The sequence below is a fragment of the Carcharodon carcharias genome, chromosome 3 (genome assembly GCF_017639515.1).
Source record: "Carcharodon carcharias isolate sCarCar2 chromosome 3, sCarCar2.pri, whole genome shotgun sequence".
In the NCBI taxonomy this organism is placed as follows: Eukaryota; Metazoa; Chordata; class Chondrichthyes; order Lamniformes; family Lamnidae; genus Carcharodon; species Carcharodon carcharias.
In genome coordinates, this window is record NC_054469.1 from 25,075,593 (window position 1) to 25,096,466 (window position 20,874).

General features: G+C 40.7%; 2 protein-coding genes across 5 annotated transcripts in view; one reads left to right on the forward strand and one right to left on the reverse strand.

Annotated features, from left to right (window-relative positions):
* The window catches only part of LOC121276202 (guanylate kinase-like), a 45,513-nt gene extending 38,456 nt beyond the window's left edge, over positions 1-7,057 (forward strand). For all 4 annotated transcript variants that reach the window (XM_041184348.1, XM_041184347.1, XM_041184345.1 and 1 more), the window contains exons 6-8: positions 4,411-4,495; positions 4,799-4,884; positions 6,268-7,057. In XM_041184348.1, coding sequence (XP_041040282.1) covers positions 4,411-4,495; positions 4,799-4,884; positions 6,268-6,300 — 204 coding nt within the window. In that variant the 3' untranslated portion in view covers positions 6,301-7,057. The remainder of the gene's footprint in view (positions 1-4,410; positions 4,496-4,798; positions 4,885-6,267) is intronic.
* Positions 7,058-13,931: 6,874 nt separating this feature from the next.
* LOC121275978 overlaps positions 13,932-20,874 on the reverse strand; it is an 83,543-nt gene continuing 76,600 nt past the window's right edge. The window contains exons 15-17 of the mRNA XM_041183922.1: positions 19,892-19,967; positions 16,610-16,759; positions 13,932-13,992 (exon numbers count right to left, since the gene is read on the reverse strand). Of these exons, the coding sequence (XP_041039856.1) occupies positions 13,932-13,992; positions 16,610-16,759; positions 19,892-19,967 (287 nt within the window). The remainder of the gene's footprint in view (positions 13,993-16,609; positions 16,760-19,891; positions 19,968-20,874) is intronic.

Sequence of the window (20,874 nt, forward strand, 5' to 3'; positions counted from 1 at the left end):
AGTATATAAAAAGGAAAAGAGTAGCTAAAATGAGCATTGATCCCTTAGAGGGTGAGACTGGGGAATTAATAATGAGAAATGGTAGAGGCTTTGAACAGCTATTTTGTATCTGTCTTCATGATAGAAGCCACAAAAAGCACCTCAAGAATAGCACTGAAGAATAGTAGAAAATCCAGAGGCAAAAGGAAAGGAGGAACTTAAAACTATCATTAGGGAAAAAGTAATGGGAATACTAATGAAACTTGAGGCTGACAGGTCCCCTGGGTCTTAAAAAATAGCTGCAGAGATAGTGGATGCATTGGTTGTTGCCTTTCAAAGTTCTCTAGATTCTGGATAAGTCCCAGCGGATTGGTAAACCACAAATGTAACACTGTTCAAGAAAGAAGGGAGATGGAAAGCAGGAAGTTATAGACCTGTTGGTCTGTCATTGGGAAATGCTGGAATCCATTATTAATGAGGTAGTATCAGGACATTTAGAAAATCGTATTACCACGAGGCAGAGTCGACGTGGTTTTGTGGAAAGGCAATTGCGTTTTACAAATTTATTCGAGTTCTGTGAGGAAGTGACAAGCAGAGTGGATACAGTGGAACCAGTAGATGCAATGCATCAGTAAAGTGCCGCATAAAAGGTTACCACACAAGATAAGAGCTTATAATGTTGGGGGTGATCTACCAGCAGCAAATAGTGTTGGGATAAATAGGTCATTTTCAGGATGTGAAGTACCTCAGGGAGCAGTGCTTGGGCCTCAACTCCTTACGGTCCATATTAATGGCTTGGATGAAGGGACTGACTGTAGGGTAGCCAAATTTGCTACTGATATGAAGATAGGTTGGAAAGCAAATTGTGAGGAGGAGGCAGGGTCTGCAGTGGGATATAGAAGGATATTAAGTGAATGGGAAAAAAACTTAGAGATGGAGTATAATGTGGGAAAATGCAAGATTGTCCACTTTGGCAGGAAGAATAGAAAAGCAGAATATTATTTAAATAAAGAGAGTACAAAATGCGGCAGTACAGAAGGATCTGGGTGTCCTTGTACATGAATCACAAAACGTTAGCATGCAGGTACAGCAAATAATTAGAAAGGTAAACAGAATGTTGGTCTTTATTGCAAGGGGGATGGAATATAACTGTAGCAAAGTCTTGTTACAACTGTACCAAACTGTACAGTTTTGCTTGCCTTACTGAAGGTGGGACATACTTGCATTGGAAAGTGTTCAGCGAAGGTTCACTAGGCTGGTGACTGGGATGAAGGGGTTGCCTTATGAGGAAAGGTTGTGCAGGTTGGTCCTAAACTCACTGGAGTTTAGCAGAATGAGAGATGCATAAGATTTTGAGAGAGCTTGTCAGGGTAGATGCTGAGAGGATGTTTCCTCTTGTGGGGGAATCTAGAACTAGGGGGCACAGTTTAAAAATAAGGGATCTCCCATTTAAGACAGAATTGAGGAAGAATTTCTTCTGAGGGTTGTTGAACATTCTCTTCCCCAGAGAGCAGTGGAAGCTGGGTCATTGAATATATTCAAGGCTGAGTTAGACAGATTTTTGCTGGACAAGGGACTTGAGGGTTATGGGAGGCAGACAGGAAAGAGACCACAAACAGATTGGAATGATCTTAATGAATGGCAAAGCAGGCTTGAGATACCAAGTGGCTTACTCCTGCTCCTAATTCTTTGAATTTTGTTTCTTATCATTTTAACCAGACAACAGTAGCTCTGATTTCAGATTAAACTTTTTAAAAATACAACTTTTTAGTCCTCTTGCAGCATCCAGGACTTTTAACTGATTGCTGATGTATTTAGTATTTTTAATGCCATTCAGAATAAAGAATGATGCATGCTGAATATTTTTATAATCTGGAATGCACTGCTTTTAAAGAAGCAGATTCAATAGTGACTATTATATGATTCTATGAAAAGGGAATTGGAGATATTTGCTGGGCTTTGGGCAAAGAGCAGGTGATTGGGACAATTGGGTGGCTGCTTGAAAGAGCCAACACAGACATGATGGGTTGAATGTCCCCTACTATGTGTATAATTCTATGAAATCAGAAGCAGACCATTTGGCCCACTGAATCTGCACCAGCTCTTTTGAAGAGCAGTGCAGTTAGTCCTATTCCCTGGTTCCTTCCCTTTTTCCTGCAATTTTTTTCTCTCAAGTATTTATTCACAGAATCATAGCCCTTTTACAGCACAGGAGGAGGCCATTCAGTCCATTGAGTCTCTGTAGAACAATCCAGTCAGTTCTATTCCCTTGCTCTATCTTCGTAGCCCTGAAAGTTTAATTCTCTTAATTGTCCATCAAATTTCCTTTTAGAATTATTGATCATCTCTGCTTCTTTCACCCTCATTGGTCATTACCATTTGCCTTGTCTCTTTTTTTTGAAGATGGTCATGATTACGGCACCGCAGTGATCCCCTGTCATGTTCTCCTCCTCCTCGTGTGTCAGAGACATGGCTGATGTACAAGTGACATCTTAAATCCCTGCAGATGCCTACACAAAGTCCTGCAAATTCATTGACAGGATAGGCGTTCCAATATCAGTGTCCTCTCTCAGGCCAACATCCCCAATGTTGAGGCACTGGCTATGGCTAATCAGCTATGTTGGGTGGGCCACATCGTCCACATGCCTGACACAAGACCCCCAAAACAAGCTGGGACGAAGCTCGGAGTAGGGAGCAAGTGGTTACCAGGAGAGTAGAGGAAATGTTTCGGGGATGTCCCCAAAGCCTCCCTGAAAAATGCAACACCCTCACCAATATTTGGGAATCTCTTGCTCGAGACGGCCAAAACTGGAAAAGCATCTGGTAAGGTGCCAACCGTTTTGAATGTCTCTGACAGGCCTATGTGGAGGTCAAGCATAAACAGCATATTAAAATCTGAGCATCTCACATATCTGCCTCATCAAGCATTACCTACCCCACCCGTGGCGGAATGTGCGGATCCTCATCGCACTTTGAGTCACCTCAGGACCCACAACACTGGAGTGGAAAAAAATCATCTTTGGTCCCGAGGGACTGCCTAAGAAGAAGAGATTACCACTCAGGTTAAAAAGAAAAATTCTTCCTCACGTTCCCCCTACATCTCTTGTCCAAAACTTTCAATCTGTGTACCCTAATCCTGTACTTTCAGCTAACAGAACATAAGAACATAAACAGTATAGGTAAATAGGAACAGTTTTTCATTGTCTGCCTTATCCAAACCTGTCAAAATCTTGCACACCTCTATTCAATCTCCCCTCCATCTCCCTTGCTTCAAGAAGAGCAACTCCAGCTGTTTCAACCTAATCTTGTTCCAGAGATGGGGGATTTTAGATATCATTTTGATAAATTTCCAATACACCCGTCCTTGAACCCACACATTCTTCCTAAGGTTGGTGAGCAGAACTGGACACAATACTTTGTAAAGCTCTGGTTAGGCCATAACTAAAGATTCGGCATAACGTCCCTGCTTTTCTACTCAATTACTCAACCCTATTTACGAAGTCCAAGATCCATATGCTTTGCTAACCACTCTCTCCCAATGTTTCCTGTTACTTTCAAAGATTATGCACGTGCACCCCAGTCCTTCTGTCCCTGAATACCCTTTAGAACTATGCCAATAAGCCCATATTGCAACTTTCTATTCCTTCTGTCATATTCAATTCCCTTTTGAAAGCTACTTGATAAGCAAGGCAATTAAAAGTAAAATGAAACATTGTAATGTTTCACAACGAGGGAAGACTGGGAAATGATTTAGACTTTTCCAAGAGATTCTTTTAGGACAAGTTTTACATTGAAGTTTTCTTGAAGTCCTTGGGCAATAATTTGGGCACCATTCAGATCCAAGTGGTTTGAGATGTTTGGCATATTGCTGACAGTGCAAGCTTCACTGATCTATCTGTATCTGTGTTCTAAGTATTGAAGCCTTGCTTTTCATATTTGGATCAGCTGTATTACTGAGATTTGAATAGGATTTAACAAGGATCTTGTCACGCAGAATGGATTTTATATTGATTCACTCCTGTATATTCAGTGTAAGCATACATTTATTTGTTCAGATGGTAAACCACTCAATGTAATGATCTCCACATCCTAAAGCTGAACGTTTGATTAGTTGTTTAGCTACAGTGTTAGTTTTATGTTTTTATGATCTCAAGTGGATCAATAGACCTGGCTTGAAAAGTGAAAATTGTCCACAAATGTTAAAGCCTGGACTTTCTTTTGACTGTAGAGGACATTCTGAAGCTATCAAAGCAAGTTATACTGTTGAGCTGCATGTATGGATATTTTTGATTTCCAAATTAAATTCGTCACATAATCCTCCAGTAACTTTGACATTATTCCTCTTTTTTAAAAAAGAATGGGAAACCAATTGCAACACTGATGTAAATGTCAGAATTAAAAGAAAACTTAGTCTATAAAATCTATTTTTAGGAACAACGATTGAGACAGAGAAAAACTGAAACTGAGGAAAGTTTGCAAAAGAGGCTGACAGCAGCAAAATCAGACATGGAATTCAGTAAGTACTTGAACAAATATTTGCTAATATTTTTTTGTATATTCTCGTACTAATTAAAATTCCTATTTATGTTGGGATGTAGCATTAGCAGTGTGAATGCTGAGAGCTGGTATATTGCATATTTCCATGTTCCCAAGTTTGAATGACATTGAAAAGCAGATAGGGGAAAGAGCAGGTGAATGCAACACCTGAATGTTCCTCTTAACCACACTTTTTAGAATGTTTTTTTTTTGGAGGGGAATAAATTGGGATGGGATCACAACTGGTAAATACGAGTTATGTCTGTGTATTTCTGTTCTGCAGGTAAAGAGCCTGGTATGTTTGATGAAGTACTAATTAATGACGTTTTAGAAGATGCCTATAATCGATTGAAATCAGTTCTTATTGAGGTGAGCTAATTGCAGATCAGCCTGCACAACTTTATCTTTAGTAAGAACAATGATCTGGTTGTGCACTGAACTTTTTACTTATTACCAAAATTGGCCATTTAACACCAATGGGAGCAGAAGAGTTATCTATAAAATCAACTGGTGCTTGCTGCTAATCTTTGAAATAATTGAAACATTTAGATATAATCCACATGGTGAATGATAACAGTTTGATTGCTTTTGTTGCACCACTTTGGCCCATTCTTGTCTTTGGATCAAAAGGTTTTGGATTCAACCCAGTTTAAGTGCAAACTGACACTTTGTAGTGTTGACTGAGGGGCTGCATTGTTGGACTATCAATGGTTTGGTGGGATGTTAACAATCCCATCACACTATTTGAAGATCAGCAGGTCCTCCAATGCCCTGCCAAGCTCCCCTTCAAGAAGTATTATTATCTGGTCCTTTATCTAATGTCTTTGGGATCTTACAAATGAGGAGTCTGACTTGAAGGCAATGGTGTTCCCATTATGTTGATGTTCCTGGTAAATGCAGGGCTGCAGGGTGCCAAAATAATTAATACTGAATATTTCCAAGCTTAATCATTTCAATTTCAGCACTTCAAATTGTACAAAAATTGATTGCAAATAGAATACTTTGTGCATTGCAGAGGTTGTGAAATGTTTGCCTTCTGGGTTCTGGAAGGTGTCATCTATGAAACTACAAACTGGTCAGTGCACTCAGGACTGGTCAGCCTTAGTGAACAATTGGCCTTGTGTCAAATTACTACAGAGGGAGAAGATTTTTCAGTGAAACATTCAAGAAAACTCTCTGCTGAGGTTGGGATAGAAGAGGTGATCCTGATACTTACAGGAGGAGAGGTAGGTCTCTTAGGACAGGTGCTAAAAGTCGTGATCCGAAGCATTCATCCCTGGTGCCCTGCTAGTTTTTCTGCTCTGGAAAGATATGTGGAAACTCAAGCGTTGACTGACAGGATGTGTTCTAGTAGACTATAGGAGAAGGGAAAATGAGAGAAAGCAAATTGTGATCTTCAGTGAGGGAAGGGGATTTAGAATTCAAACTCGTTGAGGAAAGATAATGGAAAATTCAGTTCCGTTGGGGGAAGAGAGCGATGGAGCTGTGCTGTAACGATAGCTACTGCCTTTAGGAAAAGAGAATAAGGGGAGAAAACTGGAGGAGGTAAAAACTGAAATAATTTGAATTGGGAGAAATGGTGTAAAACTGAATGCAGAATGCAATTAGTGAGATTAAAAGGAAACAGGCTTGGAGGGTTGCTGCAAGAGCAGTTCGGATCAGTAAAAGTAGATTGTGTTTTGAATTATGTTTCAATTGTTTGTGATTTTTTTTAAAAACTGCTTCCTTATGTCTTTGCTTGTTTTATTGTAGGAAATCCAAAAGGTGAAAGCCTTACAGAACTGAACTAGTTCCAAACTCCATTCCACCCAGAAATTCTAACATTCCATTTCAGCAATGTACACAAAGGAAGAATGAAAATTTCTAAACAAAACATCCATGTATTTATTTAATATCTTAACATGCTTATTTTTAAAAAATAACTTTATTTTTGTGTTGGCCTGTTATTGTTGACTAGCATTCCAATTTTTGCTAGTGTCTCTTCTAGGGATATTTGACAAATATCACGGAATGCTTTTTGATTAAAACAAAACCATGGCTTTACCAATTTTGCTTGGTATAACAAGGAATACTCTTTCTGTGATGCTTTGTGGAAAGTACTTGTGTGCAATTTTATAGAATTTTTTTTTTAACATGCATATACTGGGCAGTAACTACAGTATCAACAATATTGCGACACTCCAAACACAAGCTACTATTACTGTTTCTTGTAATGTTTAATAGAGGAAAAAGTAGTCGTGATTGGACCAGTGGAAAGATGAAGTAGACTTGGCTGATGCTTTGTGCAAAGATAATTTGAGAAAGCTGATGCTATCCCACAATTCCTTTCTTTTCAGAAATTTGCTTTTTTATATATAAATATATATATGAATGATCGTTATTGTCTCAGTGAACTTAGTTACTGTATTGAAGTAGGAAGAATTATTTAATTGAGGAAATATGTCTGAATTTTTTATTTTAAATTCCCCCTCCCAAACAAGATTTTAGATGGCTTCTGTATTTACCAATGTCTTTAGGGGTTAAATAAAACCAATGAGAAAAACTGGAATGTGTTTATTCTATGGCTAAGACTGTTAGGACAGTGACCACATTATGAAGCAAATACACATACAGTAAGCTCTCGGTTGGCCAAGGGGGATCTGTGGAGATAATGGACGTATCAGGTATGGACCCTTCAATAGATTTGAAGATTATTGCAGACCAACACTTCTTTAAAAGCTGAGAAGGGAAACTCAACGCACATATACGATTGAAAAAAATAATAGAATGACCTGTAACCTGCTTAATTGGAGAACAGGATGATATTTGCATGTGATAATAACAAAAGAAATCAAAGATGTAATCAAACATACTGGATGATTTGTGTGCCAGCTGTGGCTCAGTTGGTGATGATCCTTGCCTTGAAGCCAGAAGGTTGTGCGTTCAAGTCCCATTCCAGGACCTTCAGCACAAAAATCTAGGCTGGCGCTCCAGTGTATTGCACTGTCTTTAGGTGAGAAGTTAAACTGAGGCCATGTCACCCCCCTTGGGTAGACTAAAGATCCCATAGCACAACTTTGAAGAACAAGTGAGTTATCCCTGATGTCCTGGTCAATATTTAGCCTTCAATCAACATAGAAAATAGGAGCAGGAGTAGGCCATTCAGCCCTTCTAGCCTGCTCTGCCATTCATTATGATAAAGCCTGATTATCTAACTCCATAGCCTGCTCCTGCTTTCTCCCCATTTCCTTTGATCCCTTTGGCCCCAAGAGTTTGAAAGCATACAATGTTTTGACCTCAACTACTTCCTGTGCTAGCGAATTCCACAAGCTCACTACTCTCTGGGTGAAGATATTTCTCCTCATCTCAGTCCTAAATGGTGTACCCCATATCCTCAGACTGTGACCCCTGGTTCTGGACTCCCCCACCATTGGGAACATCCTTCCTGCATCTACCCTGTCTAGAAACAACTTTAGCCAGAGAGTGGTGAATCTATGGAAATCATTGCCACAGAAGGCTGTGGAGGCCAGATCATTGAGTGTATTTAAGACCGAGATAGATAGGTTCTTGATTGGTAAGGGGATCAAAGGTTATGGGGAGAAGGTGGGAGAATGGGGTTGAGAAACTTATCAGCCATGATTGAATGGTGGAGCAGACTTGATGGGCTGAATGGCCTAATTTCTGCTCCTATGTCTTATGGTCTTATTATTCCTTTCTCATTACACAATACCCAGCTGAGGATGGCCTGTTCTCTAGTTGGTTCCTCAATGTATTGGTCCAGAAAACCATTCCGTATACACTCCAGGAATTCCTCCTCTGTGGTATTGTTACTAATTTGATTTGCCTAATCTATATGCAGATTAAAGTCAACCATAATTACAGATGTTCCTTTATTGCATACATCTCTAATTTTCTGTTAAATGCCATTTCAAACATCACCATTACATTTTGGGGGTCTATATACAACCCCCACTAACGTTTTTTTGCCCCTTCATGTTTCTCAGCTCTACACAGACAGATTCCACGTCATCGGAGCTGATACCTTTCCTCACTATTGCGTTAACTTCCTCTTTAACCAGCGATGCAACTCCACCGCCTTTTCCTTTTTGTCTGTCCTTCCTAAATCCTGAATACCTCTGGAGTTCAGTTCCCATCCCTGGTCACCCTGCAGCTGTGTCTCCGTAATCGTGACGATATCACACCTGTTTACATCTATTTGCGTGGTTAATTCATCCACTTTATTGCGAATGCTCCTCGCGTTAAGGCACAAAGCCTTAAGGCTTGTCTTTTTAATATTACTTGTCCCCGTTCCCAGTATTTTTCACTGAGGCCCTGTTTCATTCTTGCCCTTGATTTCTCCGACTATCATTTTTCTTATTCCCCTTTCTGTCTTTTGTTCTTGTCCTTGATTCCCCCTCCTCTGACTCCTTGCATAGGTTCCCGTCCCTCTGCCAGTTTAGTTTAAACCCTCCCCAACCACTTTAGCAAATGATTCCCCCTAGGACATCAGTCCCAGTCCTGCCCAGGTATCACCCATCCAGTTTGTACCGGTCCCAATGACCCAGGAATCTGAAATCCTCCCCCTCGCACCATCTCTTCAGCCACGTATTCATCCGATTATATCCTATTTCTACTCTGACTGGCACGTAGCACTGGTAGTATTCCTGAGATCACTGTCTTTGATGTCCTACTTTTCAACTTACTTCCTAACTCCTTATATTCTGCTTTTGGGACCTCATCCTTATTTTTAAATCTATGCCGTTAGTACCAGCATGTACCATGACCACTGGCTGTTCACCCTCCCCCTTCAGAATGTCCTCTAGCCGCTCTGAGACATCCTTGATCCTAGCACCAGGGAGGCAACATACCATCCTGGAGTCTCGTTTGTGGCCACAGAAACACCGATTGATTCCCCTATAACTATTGCATTCCCACACTTTTTACTCCTCCCCTGTGCAGCAGAGCTAACAGTGGTGCAATGAATTTGGCTGTTGCTGCTTTCCCCTGAGAGGCCATTCCCCTCAACAGTATCCAAAGTGGTATATCTGTTTTGCAGGGGAATAGCCACAGAAGATTCCTGCACTACCTGCCTAGTCCTCTTGCTCTGCCTGGTGGTCACCCATTCCCTTCCTGCCTGTGGACTCAGCCTGTGGTATGACCACCTCTCTATATGTGCTATCTGAGATACTCTGCCTCGCGGATGCTCCATTGTGTCCCCAGCTGCCGCTGCAGCTGGAGGCACTTTCTGCACACATGCTGGCCCCGGGCACTGGAAATGTTCCTGGCTTCCCACATAGAGCAGAAGGAGCACACCACGGCTTTGAGCTGTCCTGCCATGACTTACCCCTTTAAATTAAATTAAACCTTTCGGAAAGTACTTAATATCAAATAATATCAATTACTCTAGGGCCCTTCTTCCCTGCTCCTCGTTGTTACAAACGATGAACCACAAAATAATACCTTTAAAAACTATTAAGTGATAAAAGTAGTGAATACTTACCCGACCATACTCACGGTACTCAAAGATCACCTTGTTCCCTCCTCACTGAACTCCCTCAGTCACCAAACTCCAACTTAAGTACTCGACGGCAGCCCAAAGCAGCACTCCAGTGCAGACAAAGTCAGCGCTGTAAGATGGCCTGTTTTTATATTCTCTGAATCTAGCCTCTGAAAACCTGTTTAAGCCAGTTACTTTATTAACTAGTTGTAGCTGCAAACAGAGCCTGTATATACCCTGTTTTAAAGCTGGCCTAACATTTTCCAACCCAAACAGCATCTTTTAGTTAAATGTCAGTGCACTTATTCCCCACTGCTTGCATTTTCTACTGGAAATCTGAGATATTGTTTAAAAATCTGAAGTTATTTTCCTAATCAAGAGAAAAGAATACTAATGAGCAGACATAACGAGCCAGGGAAGTTTTTTTGTTGGTCTGAAAGATCCTCTCATGGAAGAAATGAGTTCCAGAATCTGTGCATTGAAATTATCCAGATGACATCTAGTAAACTCTTGGGTGTTGGTGCTCACCAGCTGCACCAGATGCCAGAAAAGGCGTTTGAAGCCTAAAGAAAAAGCCTAAATAAGAGGAGCGCACTCTCCCATTGACCTGATAAGATAACAGCCCAAGTAGTGCAAAGGACAGAAGAATCCTCCATTATTCTCAGCCTGGGGGGAAAAAAAATCTGAGCTTGGGAAATAAGTTTATGCTGATTATAGTCTCTTGTTTCTCAGAGGGAAGTTTCTTAGGTGCCTGATAATTGTCAACAGCTTGTTAACGATAAAGACATTGATGATTATGCTTGTTTGCAGTATTTTTAAGCACTGGCAATTTCCTAAGCAGCAGTTCAGGTACTCAGTGGTACTGGCTGCAACATCTATCTGTTCATGGAGGAAACGGATTTGGGTGTACCCCAAATCTACCTGTTCATAGATGAAACTTAGTATTGGGCAATTGCAGGTTATGGGTGTGAAATGGGGTCTTTAGATCCTTGTGCGCTCTAATACTTCATGTTTTTGCTCCTCCAGCTAGGAATAAGTCCGGCCACCATCTGTGTGAATGTGGCTACGGTTTAGATCATGGTTGCAGAATCAAAGTATGATGGTTGCTACATATATTTAGGATACAGCTATGCAAGGCTAATAACACTGCTAGCAATTTCTGCATAAGTGGCTGTTGTATTTTCCTTTTAGTCGCTCTGAGGATCTCACAAGATCTCTCCAAATTACAATTAATTCTTCTTTCCATATTCTTCACAATAAAGCATCTGGCTCTTCCATTTGATTCCTGGAGAATACATGTTAGGCATATTTCAAAAATAAAACCTCAAAGATAGGAACTGTCCCTATGTGTTGCATCACAAAGACAATGCCCGATGAGCAGCCCTCGACGAGCTCTGATTATCCACTGTACGATACAGGATAACTGCTGGCTCCTATCAGACCAATAAATTTAAAGTGCTAAAATGTCTCTCCTATTGTGATAATTCATGTGTAGCTTTCACAAATTAAGTAATTTTAAATCAATTTTTTTTTGAACAGCAAAACTTTATTAAAAGAATAAAACACTTTCACACTTACAATGTTGAGATTCCATGCAGACTAGGGGCTTGAATTTAAAATATTCTTATTTAGAATGAGACTTTCTGAAACTGTCGGCCCCTTTAGTTCTACATAAAGATGTATGTATCATGGTAGCACAGATAACCATCAAGCATTTCTGCTTGCAAATTGTATTTCCAAAAAAATAATAATTTCCAAAAAGTTAGATCAACTTTCATGATGGATTAACTTTGTAAAACAGGCAAAAAATAGAGAAATGCATAAAAATCAGAAAAAAAATCTCAATTTTCTCACTATACCAAAATTGAGATTGCAATATTAATACAGAAACCCCTGAAAGTGTTAGTTAATAACTTTGAGTAGAATAATGTTTGAGTTAGTGCCATAAGGCTTCTAATCTAATTGCTAGAGTTTGTTGACAAGATAGCAATAAGAGCACCTCTAATCGAATGTGTTAGAATTACCAGGAAACTATGATCAGGCCATAGTCATCGGCTCAAAAAAGCAATTTGACAGCTCCATCTACTGTTGATTCTGGCATGTGTGTCATGTGTATGGAGTGTAACCTCTTGTACATATCCTGAGCAACATGAAAGCAGCAAGTTAACCATGGAGAAAATCAACAGACAAAAGCATTGTGGAACACCTAGGGTGACCACAGCTGGCTGCATTTTTGGATGATGAAACTTGCTTTGCAATGAGCGTAATTATTTTGCAATTTTTTTTAGTATATTCATTTGCAGGATGTGGGTGTCACTGGTAAGTTGCACTGGTTTGCATCTTGAACTGCTGGTTTGCTAGGCCACATCAGAGGTTAGCTAAGAGTTAACCATGTTGGTGTGGGACTGGAGTCAGAATGGTAGATTTTCTTCCCTGAAGAGCATTTGTGAACCAGTTGAATTTTTAATAATAATCCAACAGCTTCATGATAACTTTACTGATATCAGCTTTGTTTTAATTTCCAGATTTTTTTTAGTCAGAACAGAATTCAACTTCCCAAACTGCTTTGGTGGAATTTGAATTCAAATTTGAGCTCACATTATCTGGATTATTAATTCAGGTCTCTGCATCATAAAACTGAAATTGCAGTAACAGTATGGATATTTGTTTTTTCAAGCTTCTACGTTGAAATTTTTCCTCAAATAGTACTGAACATTTGCTAAGGCTGAATATTTAATTTTGCTCCATTGACTGTGACCCCCACTTCCTTTCATTTTCACTATATACTTCTACTTGTTAAATATAGCAAACATAATCCTTTCAATGATCCCCTTCCACATCCACATGGTCTTCTTTACTATCCCTCAAGATTCTGTTCCTCCCTTCCTCTCCCTTGTTTACATGCTACCTCTTAGCAAAGGGCTTAGCATTCATGTACGTTCTGGAAAGGAAGGGTTGGGGTGGAGGGATCGGGTGAGGAGAAGCCTCGAAGACATATGTTAATGCAAAGATTATGGTTCGTATTTTTTATGTAAATATTGTAGTTGGTGTGGTCTGATATCTGGAATAAATTGGGATACTTATCAATTTTTACCACTCATTACTGGACCGACTGCTTTCTTAAACATTAATAATTTTGATCAGACTCTAAATGTTTATTGACACAAGATTGCGCAAACACAAATTTATCCTTGTAAATCAAGTTTCCTTACTGGCATATCTTCTGTAAATTCATCTGCAAATTAAAAAGAAATCAATGAAATACATCCAGTGATGTTCTTTTTTTTTAAACTTGCTCTTCTTCATTTCTCCTTGTTACTGAAGTATCAGCACCTCATGCTTTGTACATAGAAGCATCCTCCGTTTTTCACGTTGTTTTAGGTAATTTCTGAGCTTCGTTGTTTGAAAGGAAACCGTTGAGTGTCTTAGCTTCGTTTGTGAATCCTCTTGTAACCATGATAATGAACGGCATTCAGAGGCACATGGCCTTCCCCTACATTGTACAATACATATGGAAAAAAATGTAATTGATTGTCCCTCATGCCATGATAGAGTGTTTCGAGTAATCTGCACAATTTTTTTAAAAAGCGCTTGATTCCTTTTCTTTTAAATTACTCCAACTCTCATGCCTTCCTGAAGGTGTTCATTCTAGGGCTTCATCCAAGATACACCGGCATCATCTGTCTTACCCCAGAGGCCGTAAATCATGTGTGGGATTTGACAATCACTACTGGCAGACTATCCAGCTGTGGATGACTTCACAGGTGAACCTGATAATGTCTTCAACAAGTCTTCATAAATGTGAACTCCTAGCAGAGGAAGTTGTCTTCAAGGACATGATGGTAAATTTCTGCCCCAGCTGAGATTTGTTTAGGTTGGACAAAGGATCACAACTCATTTGTATAGATTATCTCTGAGCCATTGGTGGCTAAGATTAATTCTACAAGATGTCCTTCTGTAGCATTCCGATTTTTAGAACCAGAATTTTGGTACCAACAATTCTATTAGACAACTGATTTTTTAAAAATGTATTAGGTGGCACTACATTATATATTAGTCACTGCATTTGAGTCCTTTTGATTAGAATGTTGATGAGGGTAATGCATTGATGTGGCTTTTGATAAGGTCCCTCATGGCAGACAGGTCAAGAAAGTAAAAGCCCATGGAATCCAAGGCAAAGTGGCATGTTGGATCCAAAATTGGCAGAGGGTGATGGTAGAGGGATGTTTTTGTGACTGGAAGTCTGTTTCCAGTGGGGTTCTGCAGGGTTCAGTGCTGGGGCCCTTGCTGTTTATGTGACATAAATGATTTGGACTTAATTGCCGGGGGTATGATCAAGAAGTTCGCGGATGACACGAAAATTGGTAGGGTGGTAAATAGGAGGATAGTTGTCAACTGCAGGAGGATATCAATGGACTGGTCAGGTGGGCAGAGCGGTGGCAAATGGAATTCAACCCGGAAAAGTGTGAGGTAATGCACTTGAGGAGGGCTAACAAGGCAAGGATTACACTATGAACAGTAGGGAAAGTGCTGAAGATCAGAGGACCTTGATGTGTATATCCACAGATCCTTGAAGGTAGCAGGACAGGTAGATAAGGCGGTTAAGAAAGCATATGGAATACTTGCCCTTATTAGCCGAGGTATAGAATACAAGAGCAGGCAGGTTTTACCGAAACTGCAAAAAATGCTGGTTAGGCCACAACTGGAGTACTGTGTACAGCTCTGGTCACCACATTATAGGAAGGATGTGATTGCACTGGAGAGGGTGCAGAGGAGATTTACCAGGATGCTGCCTGGGCTGGAGGGTCTGAGCTCTGCGGAAAGATTGAAAAGGCTAGGATTGTTTTCCTTGGGGAAGCGAAAGTTGAGAGGGGACATGATAGAGGTGTATTTTAAATAAGAGGGACATAGATAGGGTGGATAGGAAGGCACTTTTTCCATTATAAGAGGGGTCAATAACCAGGTTGCATAGATTTAAGGTAAGAGATAGAAGGCTAAGAGGGCAGTTGTGTAGCAATTTTTTCACTCAGAGGGCGGTGGGAGTCTGGAACTCATTGCCTGAGAGGGTGGTTGAGTCAGAAAATCTCATAACATTTAACAAGTATTTAGATTTTCACTGTGTTGCCATAGTCTCCAGGGCTATGGGCCAAATGTTGCAAAATGGGATTGGTGTAGTCAGATCTTTGTTGACTGGCACAGAAACAATGGGCCAAATGGCCTTCTTCTGTGCTGTAAACGTCTATGATTCAAAATTAAACCATTTGAGATAGGCTTCAGTGTTTGCTATTAAATTAATTACGGTTTTCCCCAGGAACAGCCTTAGTTTAGAAAGGATTTCAGATACAAATTCAGCGAACTATGGAACTATGGGCAGCTTTGAAATATACAAAATAAAAATCATGTGTGCGCTGCACAGTTATGAATGGACTTGAATTTGGTACAGAGGGGGAAGGAGGTGCTGCTTTTTATACCATTTTTCAGCCTCCAGTAGCTGGTGAATGTTGAATAGCATTAATTAGGTGAACAGGTAGGTGATTGGTGAGTTTAAGATTTTATTCCTTTAACCAGGGGCAATAGTTTAAACTGGTACAGGAGAGATAGAAGTATTGCATTAAATTTATAGATTAACTCGTAAAGCTACTTAACATAACTACAGATAACAGCTGAGTGATTTTTATAACTTGAAATCCTAATTAGTTAAATAAAATTCATTAGAGATGGCAGGGCAGGTGATGTGTTGAAGCTGTAGCATGTGGACGTGAATGGACACCAGTGTGATCCATGACAATCACAAAGACAGGGGGCAGAACTTTGCTGTCGGCAAGCAGGGGGCCTGCTCACCAACACGTAAAATGAACCCCCGACGTCGTCCCGTTCCATTTAAATTTTCAGGAAGGCAGGTCTGCAGCAAAATCAGCTGCTGGCCCACCGACCTGTCAATGGCCAATTAGGAAAGCAAATGACAGTTGGCCTTTATTGAAAGGAGATAGGATTATAAGAAAAAACAAGTATTGCTAAAATAATGCAGGGCTTTGGTGAGACCACACCTGGAATTCTGTGTGCAATTATGGTCTCCATATTTAAGAAAGGATATACTTATATTGGAGGTGGTACTGTACAAGTTCACTAGACTGGTCCCTGGAATGAGAGGTTTATCTTCTATTGAGAGGCTGATTAATTGGGCCTACATTCTCTGGAGTTTAGAAGAATGAGAGGTAATCTCACTGTCAAGCTGCTTTCTAATCTTGAATGTTTCAAAGTAGATACTGAGACATTGCTTCCTCTGGCTGGAGAATCTAGGACAAGAGGGCACAGTTTCAGGGTCAGGGCTGATCATTCAGCACTGACATGAGGAGCAATTTCTTCACTCAAAGGGTTGTGAATCCGGAATTCTCTACACAGAGGGTTGTGAATGCTTCATCCCTGAATATTTTTAAGGCTGAGATAGACAGGTTTTTGGACTCTCAGGGAATCGAAGGATATGGGGAGAGGGCTGGAAAGTGGAGTTGAAGCCTAATATCATATTGAATGGTGGAGCAGGCTTGTTGGCCTAAATGGTCTTCTCCTTTTCCTTTCTCTAATGACCATTCAAGCTCGAAAAACAGGAAGAATACTCACCCTGGATTAAGGCATAATGTATTCTTCAGAAAGGAAACTGCCCCTTGCGAAAGGCCAGCATAGCATCTCCCCAGCTTGATTTTTCCTTTCCTTATATTCTTTTCTTTATCACAATCTTTATCAGACCTAAATGGACAATCTGCACTCAACCTAAAAAAGAAAGAAAATGCTGTTTCTGGCAATCTTTTAATAAACTCAATTTGTAGTTTCTTATTTTGTCATTGTTTTCCCTCTTCCCAGTGCATTGCTTAAAAGGACAAGCAAATGTCCTGCTGCCCAAGGTGCTGCTCTGAACAGCTGTTAGCCAGCGGCGAAAGCTGCCTGAGGTGACTCGACATTTAGTCTCTCACTCCCTATTAGGAACTCACCTGGTCTGTGCTTCTGTGCATTTCCTTGAGGTTAGAAACTCACTGACAGCTGGAGAAATATGGGGCAGGATTTTCCTGTTGGCGAATGGGGGGTGGGGCCTGCGTAAAATGACACGTATGCGGTGACATCGGGCGCCCCATTTAAATTTTCAGGTAGGTGGGGGCGCAGCAAATTCAACTGTGCGCCCACTGACCTGTCAATGGCCAATTGGGGCAATTGACAGAGTCATTGCAGTAATTAAGGTTGGTGGGCTTCAGAAAAAGCATGAAACCTCAACCATGGGCGGAATGAGGTTTCATGTAGGTTTTAAAAAATCTAATTAAAGTTTTTTAAAAAGTAATGGACATGTCCAAACTCACATCACAGTGTCACATGAGGGGACATGTCAGGGATTTTTTTTTCTATTTTTAATATTTTTTTATTGCAGTGCTGAACTCCCTGAGGCAGCACTCAGCACAGGGAGCACATAGTGCTTCTGTGCGGACGTCACGCTGGGTGGGCCTTAATTGGTCCACCCACGTAAAATGGTGGCGCGCCCCCAGCTGGGGGTGCCAATCGGAAGCACGCCTCCATGCACCCGCACTTCAACTTCCCCCTGATGGGGGGAAAATCCTGCCCATGGCATTTTTACCTTTATGCTGATTTGTACTGAAAAAAATCCCCTGGTTGCCATATGTAGTGATATTTCAAGCGCATCTGAAAATGTGGTCTACTCAATACTTCTAGAAAAGAATCTTATGATTTCACTTGAAGTTCTAAACTGAAGAAGTCAGTATGAACAGGTTTATTCTGGTCACTACACATAATGACCAGAGATGTTTTAATCTTCTTGTTAGTTCTTAGTGTAGGACCGGAAATGGATCAATATCTTAAATCAGTAGAATTTATTTTGACCTCCTCTAAATAACTCTTCAACTCATTAAAATCTATAACCTGAACTTACTGGAATAGAAACACACCTTTTAAACAGATGAGCGAATGTTAAAGGGAAATTTTCGAATGGATTACCAATGATAAGATGTGACAGGAAAGCACAAAGCTGATGAAGTTGATTGTCAGAAGGTTAAACACACCAAGTTGAATGTGCGAAGTGGTGAGTTAAGTATTTCAGTTCTAACAAAGCTGTAATGTACCCTGGTAACTAGCAGGCAGGTTTTTCCTGCAGCATTGTTGAGATAATTAATTAATAATTAATTGATAAGGAGACATTGGCGTAGTGGTAATGTCACTGGACTAGTAATCTGGGGTAGCCTCCTTAGACAGTACCTACCAAACCCACAACTATCACCACCTAGGACAACGGCAGCAGATAGATGGGAACACCACCACCTGGAAGTTCCCCTCCAAGCCACACACCATCCTGACTTGGAAATATATCACCGTTCCTTCACTGTTGCTGGGTCAAAATTCTGGAACTACCTCCCTAACAGCATCATGGGTGTACCTACATTACATGGACTGCAACAGTTCAAGAAGGCAGCTCACCACTATCTTCTCAAGGGCAACTAAGGATGAGCAATAAATGCTGGCCTAGACAGCAACACCTACATACCATGAATAAATTAAAAAAAAACATGGATTCAAATCCCACCAAGGTAGCTGGTGGAATTGAAATTCAATTAATAAATCTGGAATATAAAGCTAATCTGAATAATAGTGACCATGAAACTATTGCCGATTGTCATACAAACCTATCTGGTTCACTGCTGCCCTTTAGGGAAGGAAATCTGCCATCCTTACCCAGTCTGACTTACATATGACTCTACCTCCATAGCAATGTGGTTGATTCTTAACTGCCCTCTGAAATGGTCTAGCAAGCCACTCAATTCAAGGGCAATTAGGGATGGGCAACAAATGCTGGCCTTGCCAGTGATGCCCACATCCCATGAAAGAATAAAGAAAAAAAAATTCTCTTAAATTACTCCCTTCTCCCACACATGATGAGAGGTGTCCACTACTTCATTTAAATGGTGATTTGCCATGTCAGATTCCAGAAAATGATAATTAGTCCACGTGGGCTGTGACAGCTGAGTCAATTCTGTCTTCTCATTGTGTCTGCACATGTATACTTCCAGAAGAAGTCGGTGCAGAATCATCAGGGCCAGAACTCTGGCTGATTTCTTTTCATGCTTGTTTGTTCAGGGCTGCTGAGATCATGTGTAATGTCCCTGTGCTGTACCGCTTCAACGGCAGTCAGAGGAAGTGCTATAAGGGCACAATGAAGGCTTTGCTTAGAAGTTCTGATATTGACTTTGAGTCCTGGGAGAAGCTCACCCAGAATACTTGTGCCTGGTGCAACCAGATTGTAGAAAAATAGTGGGGCCTCCTTTGAAATCAAGCACATATCAGATGCAGAGAGAAAACACAAAGAGAGAAAATCTTGAGCCAGCAACTTGTCCAAAACTCAATTGTCTGCAGTATCTTTCCTATTTGAAGGAGAACCTTCTGTCACCCACGTACCCACTAGAGCCATACAAAACACCCTGGACGATGAACATGGGCATCTTCACCTTGAAGGATGAACAAGCTGTGATGGGCTAACTTGACACAGATGGTTTTTTGTTTTATTTTTTAGGATGTTGGCGAACTATCCATCTTTAGTAGCCCTGAGAAGTTGGTAATGTAGCTTCTTGATGATGTTCTGACTTTCAATTGAGAGTCATTAATTAGAGACACAGCTTTCCAGCCCTGAAAATTGGTGAACTAGTTGGGCTATTAAAACCATCTAATAACTTTTATGATCAGCTCACAAATGATCTACAGTGTAGAATGGTGGGATCTAAAGACAGTGGCGATGGGTTGCAAGTTCTTTTTCCTTTACAAATGGGAATTGAGTGAGGGCAGGCAGATTGTACAGATAACTAAATCTTGTAGGAATAAGTAAAGTCAGAGATATAAATGCAGCAAACTCACATTGTAAATGTCAGCACGCCAACTGCCCAGATATCCGTCTCTGGAACAACTGCCTTCCCTTCAAGGATTTCTGGAGCTGAAAAAAGGAAGATTTACTTTGTAAACTGTAGTATTATAAGATCTTTTTATATGTATATATGGAAAATCTATTTAAAAAAGGATCAATTATATCACTATTCAAATTGGCATTAAGTCATTAATCCCCACTCACATAATTTAAAAAGGCAAATAAAACTGGATCTATGCCCCAAAGCTGCCATGTGCAATGCATTACCAACCTTTAAACCAGTATTTTAACAAAAACCTCAGGACATCAAAAAATGGAAGTTCTATTTGAGAACGTCTCTTCCAAATGCCTCGTGCTCTGGATAGGGAATAGGACACTGGAGGGGTGCAAGGAGATGCAACTTAGATCCATTTTTCCAACTTTTTTCCTTAAAATCTGTAAAATGTCCTTTTTGTCAGTCAAAACAGCCTATTTGAAGCACAGGATCAGTGCTCTGGAAATGAGCTGTTCTGGCAGCTCTGGCGATAAAGTGTGCTTGGGCAGGTGCTTAAAACATTGTGCTACAGTTCTGAGAAGTAAATCTCTGTCATTGGCTGAGACTGAAAGAACCTCCCAAAGGTTGTGAAGCAGAAATGGGGTGGGCCTGAGACAGTAGGGACGGCAAGGGTGAGGCAGTGGTGGGGGGCATGGGGCAGAATTTTATGCTTCACGGGCAGGTGCGCGCCCGACCTGATCAGGTGTAAAATAGCGCGAGAACATGTCGGTAAGTGTCCCGATGTCATCCCGCTCGCGATCTTCAGGTCGGCAGACGCGTGCGGGTGTTGGAGCCACTTCCGCCATCAATTAAAAGGCCACTTAAGGCCATTAAAAAGCCAACTGATCCAGATTTTACGTTGCCTGTGTGATTTTGCACTTGTTGCACGGGCAAAAGGGGCAGGCAGGCAGCCCGCTTTTTGCAAAAGCTCATTCAAGTATG